We start from the raw sequence: 13,399 nt of genomic DNA, 5'->3' as shown, positions 1-13,399 counted from the left end.
TCCCACCAACATTATGTAAGAAGTACATGGCACGTGTTAGTCTGTTCCATCTACTCAGCAAGTGCAGTATGACTCTTACAATAAGATCCTTTCATATATCAAAGGAGCAGGTGTAAAGAATCTGCAAAAGACACCTTGACTGAACTGAAAACTTTACAGCTTTCTCAAGTCAAATGCATTTTTTAATTTCCTCAGAACGACCACACCCCAGCAGGAGTTCCCATTTTCTCTCTGGATTTACCTCAGACAATTGTCTGAAGCTAAAGCTAAATATCAGCTTTCATCACAATCAGACCTCTATAAACAAAACCAATTTCTTCAACCTATATTTCCACTGTAGCACATACTGTCTTATTCCACTATAGAAAAACACCACTAAGGTCAGCAAGACTTCTAAAGACATCATTTAATGTTTGATCATTTCAAGTCTTATGTTCTAGACGGGCACATAGTCAAGATTTGGCACTTAACATGTATCTTTTAGTGACAACTGCTGGTGTCAGAATGAAAAATAAAACTTTAAACTATCATACCATCAGCAACACATTTTTACCTTTAATTTTCTTTCTCAGTTCTTCTTCATTTTGTTTGTTTGAATCAGTCAGAGCCTTCAGTATTCCAACACTTATTCGCTGAAATTTTCAAAACAAGCACACATTTTGCACTATTTCCTAACTGAATTCAGTTAGCTTTATAAAGTGCCTCAAATTGAGAAAAAAAAAAATTCTCTTTACTGTTAAAAGAATCCATACAAACAACACAACTGCCTGTATAGATAATAGAGACCTCCTGCATTTTGACGTTAAAAAAAAACAGCCAACCAATCAAGAAACAAATTTGCAATCATAACATCACAATTAGTATATAAGAAAATTAGTCCAAGGATTAAATACTTTATAAAATTAGAACTGGACAAACACAGCATGAAATTTCCACAAGCGTTCCTCTAGATTTTTCAGAAAGGAATACACACACACACAAAAAAACCAACAGAAAATATCACTGCATTTGAAACTTAAACAATGTGTGCAACCTTGAAGAGATAGACGATAGGAACAAATTTATTTCTTTGAATATTCTTCTCTAAAATTAAAATAGCAATACTCATGATGGTCTCTTTACAACGATACTACTTAGAGCCTGCTATGTTCTACAGCTCTGTTGTCAATCCTCTGCAAGTACGTACTTATGGGCAGCACAAACCACTTTACATAGGGTTGACCTCTCTGAGAAAGAATGCGTTTTCTTCCTTCAGCAGAGATGAAAGTCTTGATCTGAAGAAGAAAGTTATATGCAACTATGAAACTAACACTCACTTGAATTTCTTCTGCTCTCATTCCATCAAGTAAGTATCGAAGCAATTCCTGACTGTCTTGCTGTTGATAACCTTTAAATCGTATTGCTCTGTTAAAGGAAACAATAATTGTGAAGTATAGCTGATCTTAGAGATAAAAAAAAGTAAAAACAACATGCTCCAGACACAAAAGTGCAGAATCTCAAGCATCCACGTATTTAAGAGCACTAAATATCTGCATATGTTAGTTTCTAAAAATCTGAACATATCATTGTATCACTGAATCTCTTTCATTTTATTTCTCTTTGCTTATATTTCGCTTTTTACCCTTTCAAAACTTTAAGTACTATGATAACTTTAAATGCAGTGATGTAAGCTCAAGAAAAAGAAAGAAAACTCACCTTTTGTTTAAAGAACACTCCCTCCAGCCCCCCCAAACTCATTATGCTATGCAGTTACATAGATACTCACTTTTTACAAACCTGAGCAAAAAGTTCCTTAGGAGTCACTACCCCTCTCTTTGTCTCTTGCATTTCTGTCAGGAATTGATGCATGGCTAAAGTCAAAGGACCTGGCTGATCTAGTTTTACCAGCTGAGGTTCCTGTTTTAAACAACAATAACAGAATTGGCCCTTAGTTTGGAGACTGATCCTTCTGGATTAGGTTTTTCCCTGTCTGATCTCTCGACTTCTTGAAAATACTCTTACAAGACAGAATACACACAATTTCAAGATGGCATTCTGTTACACTGACAAGAACAAGCAACAAATGGTTTCTCATCACGTAATATCAAAACACTGACTTGAAAGTCATTAGCTATTTTTTTTTGTTCAGTTGCAACTGTTTATTTCTTGCTTTTATTCAGTGCTTTAACCCATTTTTTTTTTCCCAGCCAAATACCCACTGGGTTTGTGCTGGAGACATTTTCTAGTTCCCTATGTTGCATTCAGACGAATGCAAAAGTTATACAGTTCCATTTCTTTGAAAATGAAAAGCAGACTGACTTCAGCAGCAGCTCTGTTAAATTCAGTGGTGAAGTTTCCACTGATTTCACATTTTAATCTTGTTAATAGTTAAAGAGTTTTCAAATCTAGAGAAGAGAGTATTGCTTGCTTTTTTTAAACAGAATTGAGGAAAACAAACAAACAAATCCACAATGAAGGTTGAAACATATATACCATGAACAACTCAGGTGACTCGATCTTAACTGTTGTGTTGGGTATTTTAGCTTCTTTAAGCAGCTCCCTCAGGACTGGGGTCTGTGATAAATTCTGCAGAAGACAAAGGAAAGAAAAATAGGCAGGGAACGGGTAGCCAGGGAACAATAGGAAAGGAAGTTCCCCTTGCACGTGTTAGCAACAAGATTAACAGTAAGTTATATTTGCCAACCACAATTAGAGAGTTAAGTATGACTTTGGACACAAATCTGGAAATTCTATAAATGTTTAACTACTAAAAGTAAATCCCACAGAACTAAGGGGACTCGCAAATATCTTCTCTCTACATTCTCATTGGTCATAGAAGCCCTAGATGTATTCTACAGACTGACCTTTTGACGGTCTACTTACTAGTACCTGTTTTAAATCGAAAGGTTAATCTAGTGCACATATTTATTCCCTTAGTTTTAAATGTATTACAACATAAAATCAAGCTGTTCATTAAAATCTACAAGTGCAATGTGAATTTTGCTCAAGAAAAGCCAGCAGCCAAAGAGTACAAGGTAACACGCAAGTTTTAAAACATTCAGAAGAGGAAGCTTACTTAATCTATGCATTTCTTAGCTAAGAAAGATAGCAATGGAATATGCTGATCCAGTTAATATTTTCCTCTATTTGATTTCCTGCTGCTTACAGCGAGTATTTTGTTTCAGTAAACATCCATGGTCTTTGGGTATTAATGTCATATTCCAAGAGGTCAGGAAGGGTAACATACCAGGCTACTTTACAATGTATTTTTACATTATTACTAAATTTGGACGTTGGCATGCTTAATCTCTATCAATAAAAGATGCTGTCCCTCAAAGGCAAGGCAATTGCTTAGATCTCCACTTAGTGCAAGTCTGAACCTGCAGTGCCATTCCTTCATATTTCTCTGGGCCAATGCACTATTTTTAAAATGAACCCATCATTCTTGGCAGATAAAAATCATATTTTAGCGGTGCTATTTCTTTATCTGATTTTTATTTTTTTACTTTTTAAGAACAGCAGTAACTACTGTACCTGCATCACTGCGTTAAAGAAACATGTATTCCCCAAGTTACTAAGTCCTTTCACAGTCACTTCAGAGTTGGTACTGGAATGAGAACTCTCTTTCAGCAATACTTCTTTTTCTTGCTCATTTCTGCTGTCTTTTTCTACTTTTTTAATTCCAACATCTTCGTTCTCTTTTTGCTTTTCTGCTGAAACAAAGAAATATATTAACCCAATAACAACAAAGGGGCAAGGATAAAGTTGTTATATGCAGGAGCAAACTATGATGTTTGAAACATAAACATATGATAATTAATTCTATAATCCTATAGATGCAAGGTTCTTAACTCCTATCACTTAGACAGTCTAAAACAAACAAGAAACTTTTGAAACAACATTTCATATCAGCTTAGCACTTAAACATGACACTCAGCCCATAAGTCATTCATGCCAACAATCTCTGAAACTCAGCACGTGTTATCTGAAATTTCATTCCTGTTGCAACATCCTCTATGTTAGGGGTTTCTACAGCATCCAACAAGATGGCATCTGGCCCTCTTGATATGGCATTATTATCTGAAATGAAACTCAAAAGGATTCCCACTGTGAAAGAATCCTCATGTTTTCTTCATTAATATAAACAGATGAAACAGAGAGGAACATATTCTTCAAGAGACATTAAAGATATTTTCCCCAAAATTACCTTGGTGCATAGCTCAAAATTCCAATGACTTAACAAAATATAAAGGAACACCAGCTAGTTTTCAGAATAACACCTGCACCGGTTCTACCAGTTTGGCAATCTACCCTTGATAAGGTTTCTGACAAATAGGGCTGGGAGTCAAGGTAACTTTTAGACAATGCCAGCTCTGAGGAAGCAAGAAAATGGACAATATCAAATTTGTTGACGAACAAGGAAAGAATAACTGCTGGAATTTCTGAAACAGGCAACCACAGGCAGCTATGAAATCAGCAGCCTACTTCAAATCTATTCCAGCAAGCAATCTAAGTCCAGATAATACATGCAATGAAACTACTTATCTGGCAAAGATGGAGCAAACACACCCAAAGATTCTGATCCCCTTTGGGAAAAGCTCAGCTGATTCCTGCACAAAATATTCAGAGACAACTACTTGGCGTTGCTGGTTTGGGTGTGATCTGTTTCCAAAAGGGGCTATGATGTGACTCAAGCGTAGGACAATGTTGGAAATCTTGATAGGAGTTAAAGAATTTATTCTGCTATGAAAACTCCTCCAAGTGGAAATGCTTTGCAGAGAAATAGTTTTGCATAGCACAACATCCATAGCATAGCAAACTGGAGGAGTAGGTTGGGCTTTTTGCTTTTAAACAACCACATTTTGAAGGCAGACTGCAGAGTTCTCAATGCTTTGCAGCAACACGTACACCCTCAGAAAACAAATCCTCTTATATCCTAATGGAAGGAGTATACAAGCTGCAACAGCTGAAGACCTAGCCATTCCAGCTGATACTTTCAAATGTCTACATAAATACATAAAAAATAAAAATCAAATTACCTTTAAGCAATTACAATTTATTTTTTTTCCCCTCAAATCTCAAGAGAGACAGGGCAATACTGATGAATTAACAGGACCTTTCTTAGTACCGAAAGTCGATTATTTAATCACAGTACGTCCTAATAACATGCTTAATTTCCTGCTACTCTTTCATTTTTCAGTCTACAAAAGTTCAGGAGACATTAAGAAAAAATCGGGTCCAATTAAGTCTATGGGCTGGGATGTTTTGCTTTCAGAACTAACAAAGAAAAATAAATGAAAAAATTAGCCATTTAAATTATCATAAGATACTCTTTAGTAAGCAAAGAATTAATGAACATTCTTAATTTACAAAATTATTTGCTGTATTTAAGAGTCTTTCTGATTTACTCTATGGATACCACAGTTACTTACCTAAACGTGATGAGTTGACACAAACTTGTTTTTTAATATAATCCACAGTCTGGCCCAAACGTGTTGAAGTACTGTATGGAACTTCGTTATCACATATGTAGCACCTGTGGTGGCCCACCCACACCCCCCAAAAAATGATAAAAAAAGTTATTCCTATTTTTTTTTCCATTACAATTCCTAAACTACTTACTCGTTACATGCAATTAATTACACAAAGACATAAAATTACAAGTTATGGGGGTTTGTTTTTTTTGTTTTTGAAGGTTTTGAAGTCCTACAGAAGTAGCTTCAATTTATTTCTGATTAAAAAAGTAAGTACAGTGATCTACAAACAAAAACGAGACCTTTAAGGGAAGTGTTTTACAAACCTAGACTGCATGCAAAGGAAACGTTGGGCCAATTTTGCCCAAATAAAGGAAGTGAGATAATAGGCCTTATAGGAAATGGCCTTCCAATCTTACAGCACTGAATAAAAAATTGATTATTTTTGTGCTCCATCAGTTCTGCATGCTTTTTTTCCCCTCTTTTATTACTGAAATAAATCTGTTTGTCTCTTCATGAGCAAAGAAGTAACTAACCACAAGCACATAGTTACACCACTGATCTGATTTCAACAAAGTTTTGATAGAAATTACAGTGATAAAGGCTTGAGTAAGAGTTAATTTTTGCTGGAACACATAAAGCATATGGAGAGTTGTATGTATCGATTTCGTAGTTCCATTCAATCAACTATTTGAAGAGGTCTTAAAAGCTATTGAAGGGAATGCAAACACTTCTGCACTTAGAAACGTGGCAATTACAGTTATTAGGCACAAATGCATTTAGCAGATCTCAGGATTATCTGTAACTTTCTGATCTTAAAAGCAGCAGAAGCCTGCAGTAATTTGCTTCCCTAAATCTCTAGCATCTTCAGTACTAGCTGTGATTTTTCCTTTTTTTTTTCCCCCAATGTTTCATTAAAAAACAAACAAAAACAACAACAAACCCTGGCTCTACCTGTGGAATCCTTGAGTATGTATTTATTGTCAGTTGGTTAATTGTAAAAATTGGCATTCTCACTCCTACAATAACAGATGATGGTTACTTTTATGGGCAATTCCTAACACAGTAACCTTTCAACAACTACCTTTCTAGGAAGTCTTGAAGAAATCAGGAGATTAAAATTAAGTTTCTTCAGTGATGCCAATTTGACTAATGTGTGAAAACCATTATTAGATCCAAATGTGAGGTCCTACTGCAAGTGCGTACAATAACATTTCTTGTAAACACCAAGTAGAAGATAATGAATTGCTAGAACTCTCCTCTTTCTCTCCATATTCAAAACTACTTACAGGTATTATTTGAGTCCAATTTCAATCGTGTATGCATACACACTATATACATTAATTCATAAATTCATAGCATTAACAAATGCTGATTGAAATTGCTTTTGACTTTTTGGTTTTATGTACTAAAGTCACAATGAAGTACAGTTCTGGACTGTTCTGATTAATAACAATACTTTAAGGCCGATATCCAGTTCTCTGGTTAACTTCTTACACAAGTTTGTACAAGAGAAGAAAGCAAATATTTTGTTTAGACAACTTTCTCTCATTCAATAGTACTTTCATTTCAAAATACCTCAAAATCATCAGTTTAACACTTAATTAAAATCACAAATAAATTCACTAGTTCATAAGTAATATACATGTATTACTAAAAGTTTGTTTCCAATCAAGAATAGTATAAAAATACTAATCATCACATGTATGTGCTAAGTATGATCACACAAAGAGACAGACTAATATAAAATCAACACAGCAATGAATAATAAGTTTAGAAGAAGGTAACTTTAAGCAAAATCAAAACTATGGCAGATACCATATTTCTATACAGCACAGTTCAGGATGCTACAGTTCTCCATTGCACATTAATGTACTGCTCCTCTGAAGAGAAGAGACTATTACCAGGAAGACAGAATTTGTTTTAACTGACCCAATAGCATCTTTTAATCCTGCAGCTGTGCTTCTTGAACAATGTATCTTGTATTAAGAGGTCATAATTACTTTTATCTTCTCAGTAAGTAAGATTTTCATTAAGTCTGCACCAGAAAGGAGCTTCTACCAAGGATTGAAGTTAAGATTTAAAGCTATACAACATGTTTCTGCGTGTCAGTAATTTGAGCAAGCAAAAGCAGTGAAATAAGAAATCAGCAGCATTTACTGATTGGTCAATTCTAAGTTCAATTATAAAAATGTTCTAATTAGGAGTTTTACAAGAGAGTAATATTTACTCAGCAGATCTTAACAAATACTGTGTGTGGAAATACTTTACATATTCCTAAAGAACTCCCAGAAATCACAAAGAAAACACAAGATATCCCAGCCTCTGTTTCCCTCTAGCTGCATCTTAACTGTTTCCTGACAAACTCACCACACACTCCAGTTGTCCAAACTGAGAACCAAACAATGGGGATCTGATCTTGGCGTTGTGTAATGCTTTAAAGCATGCTGCTCTTGAGAATTTCTGCCACAGCCCTATAATGTTGATAACCAGAAGCGTCACAAAATCCAGTTTTGACTACCAATGAAACATAAAAAGAGTCAGAGTATAAAGAAAGTATTTAAATGAAAACCATTCAATTATGTTCAACCAATTAGGATGAATAGATGGCTCTTTATTTCAAGACATTTGTTCTGCAGACAGAAAAGTACCTTCCTGAGTGCAGAATAAACATAGGGTCTTTTTGAGACTGAAAATCTAGTTTGAATGGCTTGAAGAACTCAACAGAAAAAGAACAAACAAGCAAACAAAACCAAAAGCAACCAATTGTTTGGCATGCAGAGTTCTAACTTCAACAAACTAATGTTAGCACAAGATATTATGGTGAAAACAAAAAATTTAGACCATTAACATAAATTTATATTTTCTTAGAAAAATAATTTGGACTTTCATAGAAAGCAAATCCTCAAGATTGTGTTTTAGCCTTAAGTCTGCTAAATGCCTTTGTGCCAAGCTTTGAAGTACTTCTCGTGCAATTCAGAGCAGACCTTTCTCATAAGACTACCTATATCAAATCGCTCACATAGCACACTTAAAATGATAATGAAAAGGTGTAACTGTTTAATTAAAGCTCTATTTTTCCACTCAATTATGAGGCACTGAAAGATGTTAATAGAAATTAACAACAAAACAAGAGATACCCTATGGCCACATTTTAGACATAACCATATTGGAGGGCTTTCATCAGTCTCTTCCTCAGATTTCTCTCGTGTCTTGTTGTCTGCCTTGCAGTCCTGACAAACATGCCATTCCACATTCAGCAGTGCCTTTTTCAGATGACTTTGTTCCAGTCCTTTACGAATATGCTTGCATACAGGCTCTACAAAACATAAAGCACAAGATTCTTGTAGGTATCATAACAAATGTGGAATGTTTATGGGTTTCAAAGACGCAGGATATAATCCAGAAACTGTGATGATCTCTCCAAACTCAAAGGAATACTGACTGACAATTTAGTAGACATACCAGAAAACCCATTCAGAAGCCCATACACTTTGTTACCTCCACTCACAATCTGAGGACATTTTCGATAAATCCTAAACTCTTGCATTACTAAGAAAAAAAATAATAATTCAAATATCACTCATATCTACATTGTCAAAGCTTTTGGTTACAAACCTACCTAATGAGCCAGGCTGTGGGCTTCTACTACTGTGGTGTTACGATTCCCACACCTCTCAAGGAGCAGCCACAGCCCACTGCCACAGTTCCCAGTCACCAAGGCAGCACCTGGCTGGCCTATAAAAGTGGAGATTGTGGAGGTTATGCTTCCAGCTGAGCTGCTCAGTGAAATTATGCAGCAGATCGTGGTAGAAAGAAAAAAAAATGGCAGAACCATCCCTCTTATACCATCATCATTTTGCACTATAATACGACATTCTACATATAGCTATATCTTCTGGGCCTGGTGTGAACTCCTCTATTCAGACTCTGTTTACACTGAGAATAAGTGTTTGCTGTTAGAAGGCTTGTTTTGTTGTTGGTGGTGACATTGTCACTTGAGAGTGAAGATAAGCTACCTGTATGCTTAAGTCATACACAGAGAAATCGGGCTAAAAATGTACAAAGCATAGTTCAGCCATCTTATTATCATCACCCTACAACTCCTCAATATTTGCAGTTACTAATGTTTAAATTTGCAAATAGAAGGTCAAATATCTGACAGTATATCAATAGGTAGCTCAGAAAAACAACACAGAATAAAGAAACTCATGCTGAAAGAAAAATGTGTTCTGTGTACTTAGTACCTTAAACTAACATGCTTTAGTGAAACTTTTATTGAAAACAGTTACCTTGTCGTTTACATACTTCAACCTTATTAAGTTTTTTGCTACAGAATTACTGTTTTCCTCTTCAAAACCAGAGACTTCTCAGAAGAAACATACCCACTATGTCCAGAGACTCATCAGCCTGTGCAGTTTTGCCTTTGGTGCGTTTCTTTCCCATATTTGTAGCCTATGATTTTCTTCACACGCAACAGTGACCTAGCAATGAAAAAATCAGGAATTAGGTTTAAGTTTTATTTGTTAGTTGCTAAACAATACATTGTTTCCGTGGCCGAGATGTTCCTTCAGGAGAATGAACTTGTAGTCTGACATTCTCAAAAGAAATTAATTTTAATTTAACAGAAGCAAATGTAACTGTGGTAGAAACAAGAAGCCAGCATGAATTATTAAAAACGGTTTAAAACCCTAAAGCAAAAGCAACGCAAAGGAGAACAAAGTGAATTAGTTATGTATCAAAGATCTTACAGACTTTCAGAACTTGGACTTTAAGTAACTGGTAAAACAGCAATTCCAGGAAATGAAACTGAGTTTTTCCCTATTAAGTCTTCAAGACTTGCGCAATTACAGTCTTTCACTTTTGTTTTCTGTAAATCTCTCGCATTGTTGATAAGGCTTGACATGTGCGAATACTCTAACATATTTAAAAATATACAAACAATGGGAATTCCATCTTTTAAATTACTTTGTTGGAGGAAATTTATCATTGCTTCCCAACATTACAAGAAAATACAAGGGCTAGTATTTGGTATGCCCATAAACCCTTCTACAAAAAACAATCTACCATTACAGAGCCCTATGCTGAGAGATTCCCTTCAGAAAGTTTGGTGCTTGTTTCACTTTTAGCCTGGAGTTCCTGTAAGGCTCTGAGACTTATCTCACAGATGTCAGAATTGACATTTGCAAAGATGCAGACTGAAAGGATGGAACACCTCCCCTGCAAGAACAGGCTGTGAGATCTGGGGCTGTTCAGCCTGGAGAAGAAAAGGTTCTGGGGAGAACTAAGAGTGGACTTTCAGTATCTAAAGGGGAGCTGTAAGAAAGAAGGGGACAGAGTCTTTAGCAGGGTCTGCTGTGATAGGGCAAGGGAAAATGGTTTCAAGCTAAAAGTGGGATACATTAGATTGGATATAAGGAAAAGGATGGTTTTTGTTTTGTTTTGTTTTTTTCCTCAATAATGATGGAAAGGCAGTGGGACAGGCTGCCCAAAGATGGTGGATGCATCATCCCTGGAAACACCTGAGGTCAGGCTAGACAGGGCTCTGAACAACCTGAACTAGCTGTAAGTGTTCCATTCATCACAGGAGAGTTGAACCAGATAGCCTTCAAAAGTCCCTTCCAACTAAAATGATACTATGAAAAAGTTCCTAATTGAGTCCCTGCAGATTCATGCACGCTTTGCAAGCTGGCCTGGTTCTGCTCTCCACCCTTCAAGTCAGCAGCGGGTAAATGCGCAAACACAGAACTCAGTCTGACTTATAACATCCATCCTTTCAAAACCAGGTCTAAGCTTGGAATCAGCACCACACTAAGAAAACAACTGCTTGCTTGATGCTGCCACAGCCAGAAAACAAAACCAGTGTAAACAAATCAGCATAACTGAGCTGGGGAGAGCTTAGACACACTACTTTTTTGTAGTGCTTACAAAAAAAGTGCTCTTGAGCTTAGACAGGACTTTTTTTGTATGAAAAACCTTTTAAGAAGCATGCTTGTAGAGCTGATAACCCAGATGTTAAATGAGAAGTAGCAGAATGGTTAAATGACTTCAAGAGCAGTTCCCGGAGGTGCTCAGGGCCAGGATGGATGGGGCCCTGGGAAGCCTGAGCTGGGGGGGGGCAGCCCTGCCCATACGAGGTGTTGGGGTTGGCTGGGCTTTGAGCTCTCTCCCAGCCCAAATTTTTCTGCGATTTCATGATCACATTTATAAATATGCATTCAGTTTAGTCAGAAGAAGAGTTCATCCAAATTCCATCCCCAGCACATTTTTTTTTTCCCCACAGAAAATCACAACGCTTGATCTTTTACAGTCAGTCCTAAATAATTACAGCCCTTCCCAAGCTGATTTAGCCCCAGCCAGGCTGACAGGTCAGCACCAAGCTGTTCACACAACCTGCTGCGGTCAGCCAGACGTGTCTGACAGGATCTCCACCAGCAACCTACACTGGGAAGTGGGACACAGAAACCAACATCTAACCCAAGAAAAGGCTGGGTTTGGTTTCAATTCACGACAGCTTTATTTTTTAGCAAAGAGCACTCTGAAAAGCACTAAAAGCGCAGGGTAATGCTCCCAGGCGGCCAAGCCCAGCGGTCCCACCGGTCACCTACTGCCAGCAGGGAGCCAACACCTCTGTCCCGCGACAGGAGCCGGACAGGGCCGGAGGACCTCGGGGTCGGGGTTGTGGCCACACCACCTCACTCACCGCGTCCCGCGCCGCTCACGTGTCGCCCGCACGGCCCCGCTCCGGCCTCCCCGCGAAACAGCACGCGAGTCCGCCCCATTCGCTTCCAATTGGCCGAAAACGCCTCCGTGTCTTTGCTGACAGACGGCGCAGCCAATAGGAAAAGGCGAGAGCCGCGGCTGGAGCAGAGACGGCGGACAGCCAGCAAAGCAAGTCTCGGGATTGAGGTGGCCGGAGTACCCGGCACGCCGCCGTCCCTCACCTGCTCCCGTCGCAGCACGGACGGCGTGGCGTTCCATGGCTCAGTCCCGGGCAGCCGGCAGCTTCACCTCAACCCCGGGCAACGGTCAGCAGCTGCCGCGCGTACTTCCGGCGCGCTGCATTGTGGGCCGTGAGGGCATAGGGTGGGCGGTGGAGGGGAATGGGAGGAGGTGGCGGCGGCGCATGCGCGTTAGGTGGGTCGCCGTGGCGGAGCGACGGTCGGGCGCTTGGAACGGGTGCAGGTGGGGGCGCAGTCCTGCCCACGGCAGTCCGTTGGAGCTGGGTGGGCTTTGGGCTCCCTTCCAACCCAAAGCGTTCTGTGATTCGATCGTGTTCCATTAGAAATTAATGGAGTTGTCGCATGAACTTCATGCTTTGCCTAACATCTATGAATTGGTTTTGATGGAGTTGGTTTTAAAGACTAATTTGGCTTACATGCGGGTAGATGATTGACTTCTTCACATATTCTTTCCCCCTTCACGTTTATTTTCTTTCTCCTCACTTAGGAAGCTGCAGAAATGACTAACCGGGAAGAAGCCGAGATACAAATATCGGAATTAGATTTACTCTCTAGCATGTTTCCGTATGAGGAAGAGTTCACTGTGACCGACCAGCTGGCTGTGGCAGAACTAAAGCACTTCGTTGAAAATGAGTCTGCAGAGATGCCATCTTCTAAAATTCAGTTTATACTGAATTTGAAGCCAGAGGACTCTAATGCCTCTATGGTATTATAACAATGTTTTGGAGAGAGTGTTTTTGTTATTTTATGATTTTTTTCTTTTTTTTCCTAAGACTATATTGTGAGACACCAAGGTTTCCTCAAACTTAACATGTGCATATTTGTTTTTAGGGAAAATTTTCTATGGTCTGTGCTTTGCCGTTTAAATATCCATCTGTTCTACCAGAAATTACCGTGAGGTATGTTGTAAAAATATTGCTAGTAAAAGTAATTAGAAGCTGTTGTAACATGTAAATAAAGATCTAATAGCAAAATACAGGTTTT

At 38.2% G+C, this 13,399-nt stretch overlaps 2 protein-coding genes across 6 annotated transcripts in view; one reads left to right on the top strand and one right to left on the bottom strand.

Annotated features, from left to right (window-relative positions):
- USP16 (ubiquitin specific peptidase 16) overlaps positions 1-12,502 on the bottom strand; it is a 20,676-nt gene extending 8,174 nt beyond the window's left edge. The window contains exons 1-10 of one of the 2 annotated variants that reach the window (XM_010722515.3): positions 12,398-12,502; positions 9,839-9,937; positions 8,594-8,772; positions 7,824-7,927; positions 5,412-5,515; positions 3,514-3,689; positions 2,473-2,565; positions 1,766-1,896; positions 1,317-1,404; positions 554-632 (exon numbers count right to left, since the gene is read on the bottom strand). In XM_010722515.3, coding sequence (XP_010720817.1) covers positions 554-632; positions 1,317-1,404; positions 1,766-1,896; positions 2,473-2,565; positions 3,514-3,689; positions 5,412-5,515; positions 7,824-7,927; positions 8,594-8,772; positions 9,839-9,899 — 1,015 coding nt within the window. In that variant the 5' untranslated portion in view covers positions 9,900-9,937; positions 12,398-12,502. Of the gene's footprint in view, positions 1-553; positions 633-1,316; positions 1,405-1,765; positions 1,897-2,472; positions 2,566-3,513; positions 3,690-5,411; positions 5,516-7,823; positions 7,928-8,593; positions 8,773-9,838; positions 9,938-12,156; positions 12,181-12,397 lie in introns of those variants that run through there. The other variant, XM_019620456.2, reaches the window with a different exon arrangement.
- Positions 12,404-13,399, top strand: part of RWDD2B (RWD domain containing 2B) — a 3,723-nt gene continuing 2,727 nt past the window's right edge. The window contains exons 1-3 of one of the 4 annotated variants that reach the window (XM_010722532.3): positions 12,404-12,481; positions 12,903-13,121; positions 13,247-13,314. In XM_010722532.3, the coding sequence (XP_010720834.1) occupies positions 12,915-13,121; positions 13,247-13,314 (275 nt within the window). In that variant the 5' untranslated portion in view covers positions 12,404-12,481; positions 12,903-12,914. Of the gene's footprint in view, positions 12,482-12,514; positions 12,665-12,902; positions 13,122-13,246; positions 13,315-13,399 lie in introns of those variants that run through there. The other 3 variants (XM_010722529.3, XM_003202889.4, XM_010722536.3) reach the window with 3 other exon arrangements.

This window comes from Meleagris gallopavo, chromosome 1 (genome assembly GCF_000146605.3).
Source record: "Meleagris gallopavo isolate NT-WF06-2002-E0010 breed Aviagen turkey brand Nicholas breeding stock chromosome 1, Turkey_5.1, whole genome shotgun sequence".
Lineage (NCBI taxonomy): Eukaryota > Metazoa > Chordata > Aves > Galliformes > Phasianidae > Meleagris > Meleagris gallopavo.
The sequence above is the reverse complement of the archived record's forward strand: the minus strand, read 5'-3'. Positions and strand labels throughout refer to the sequence as shown.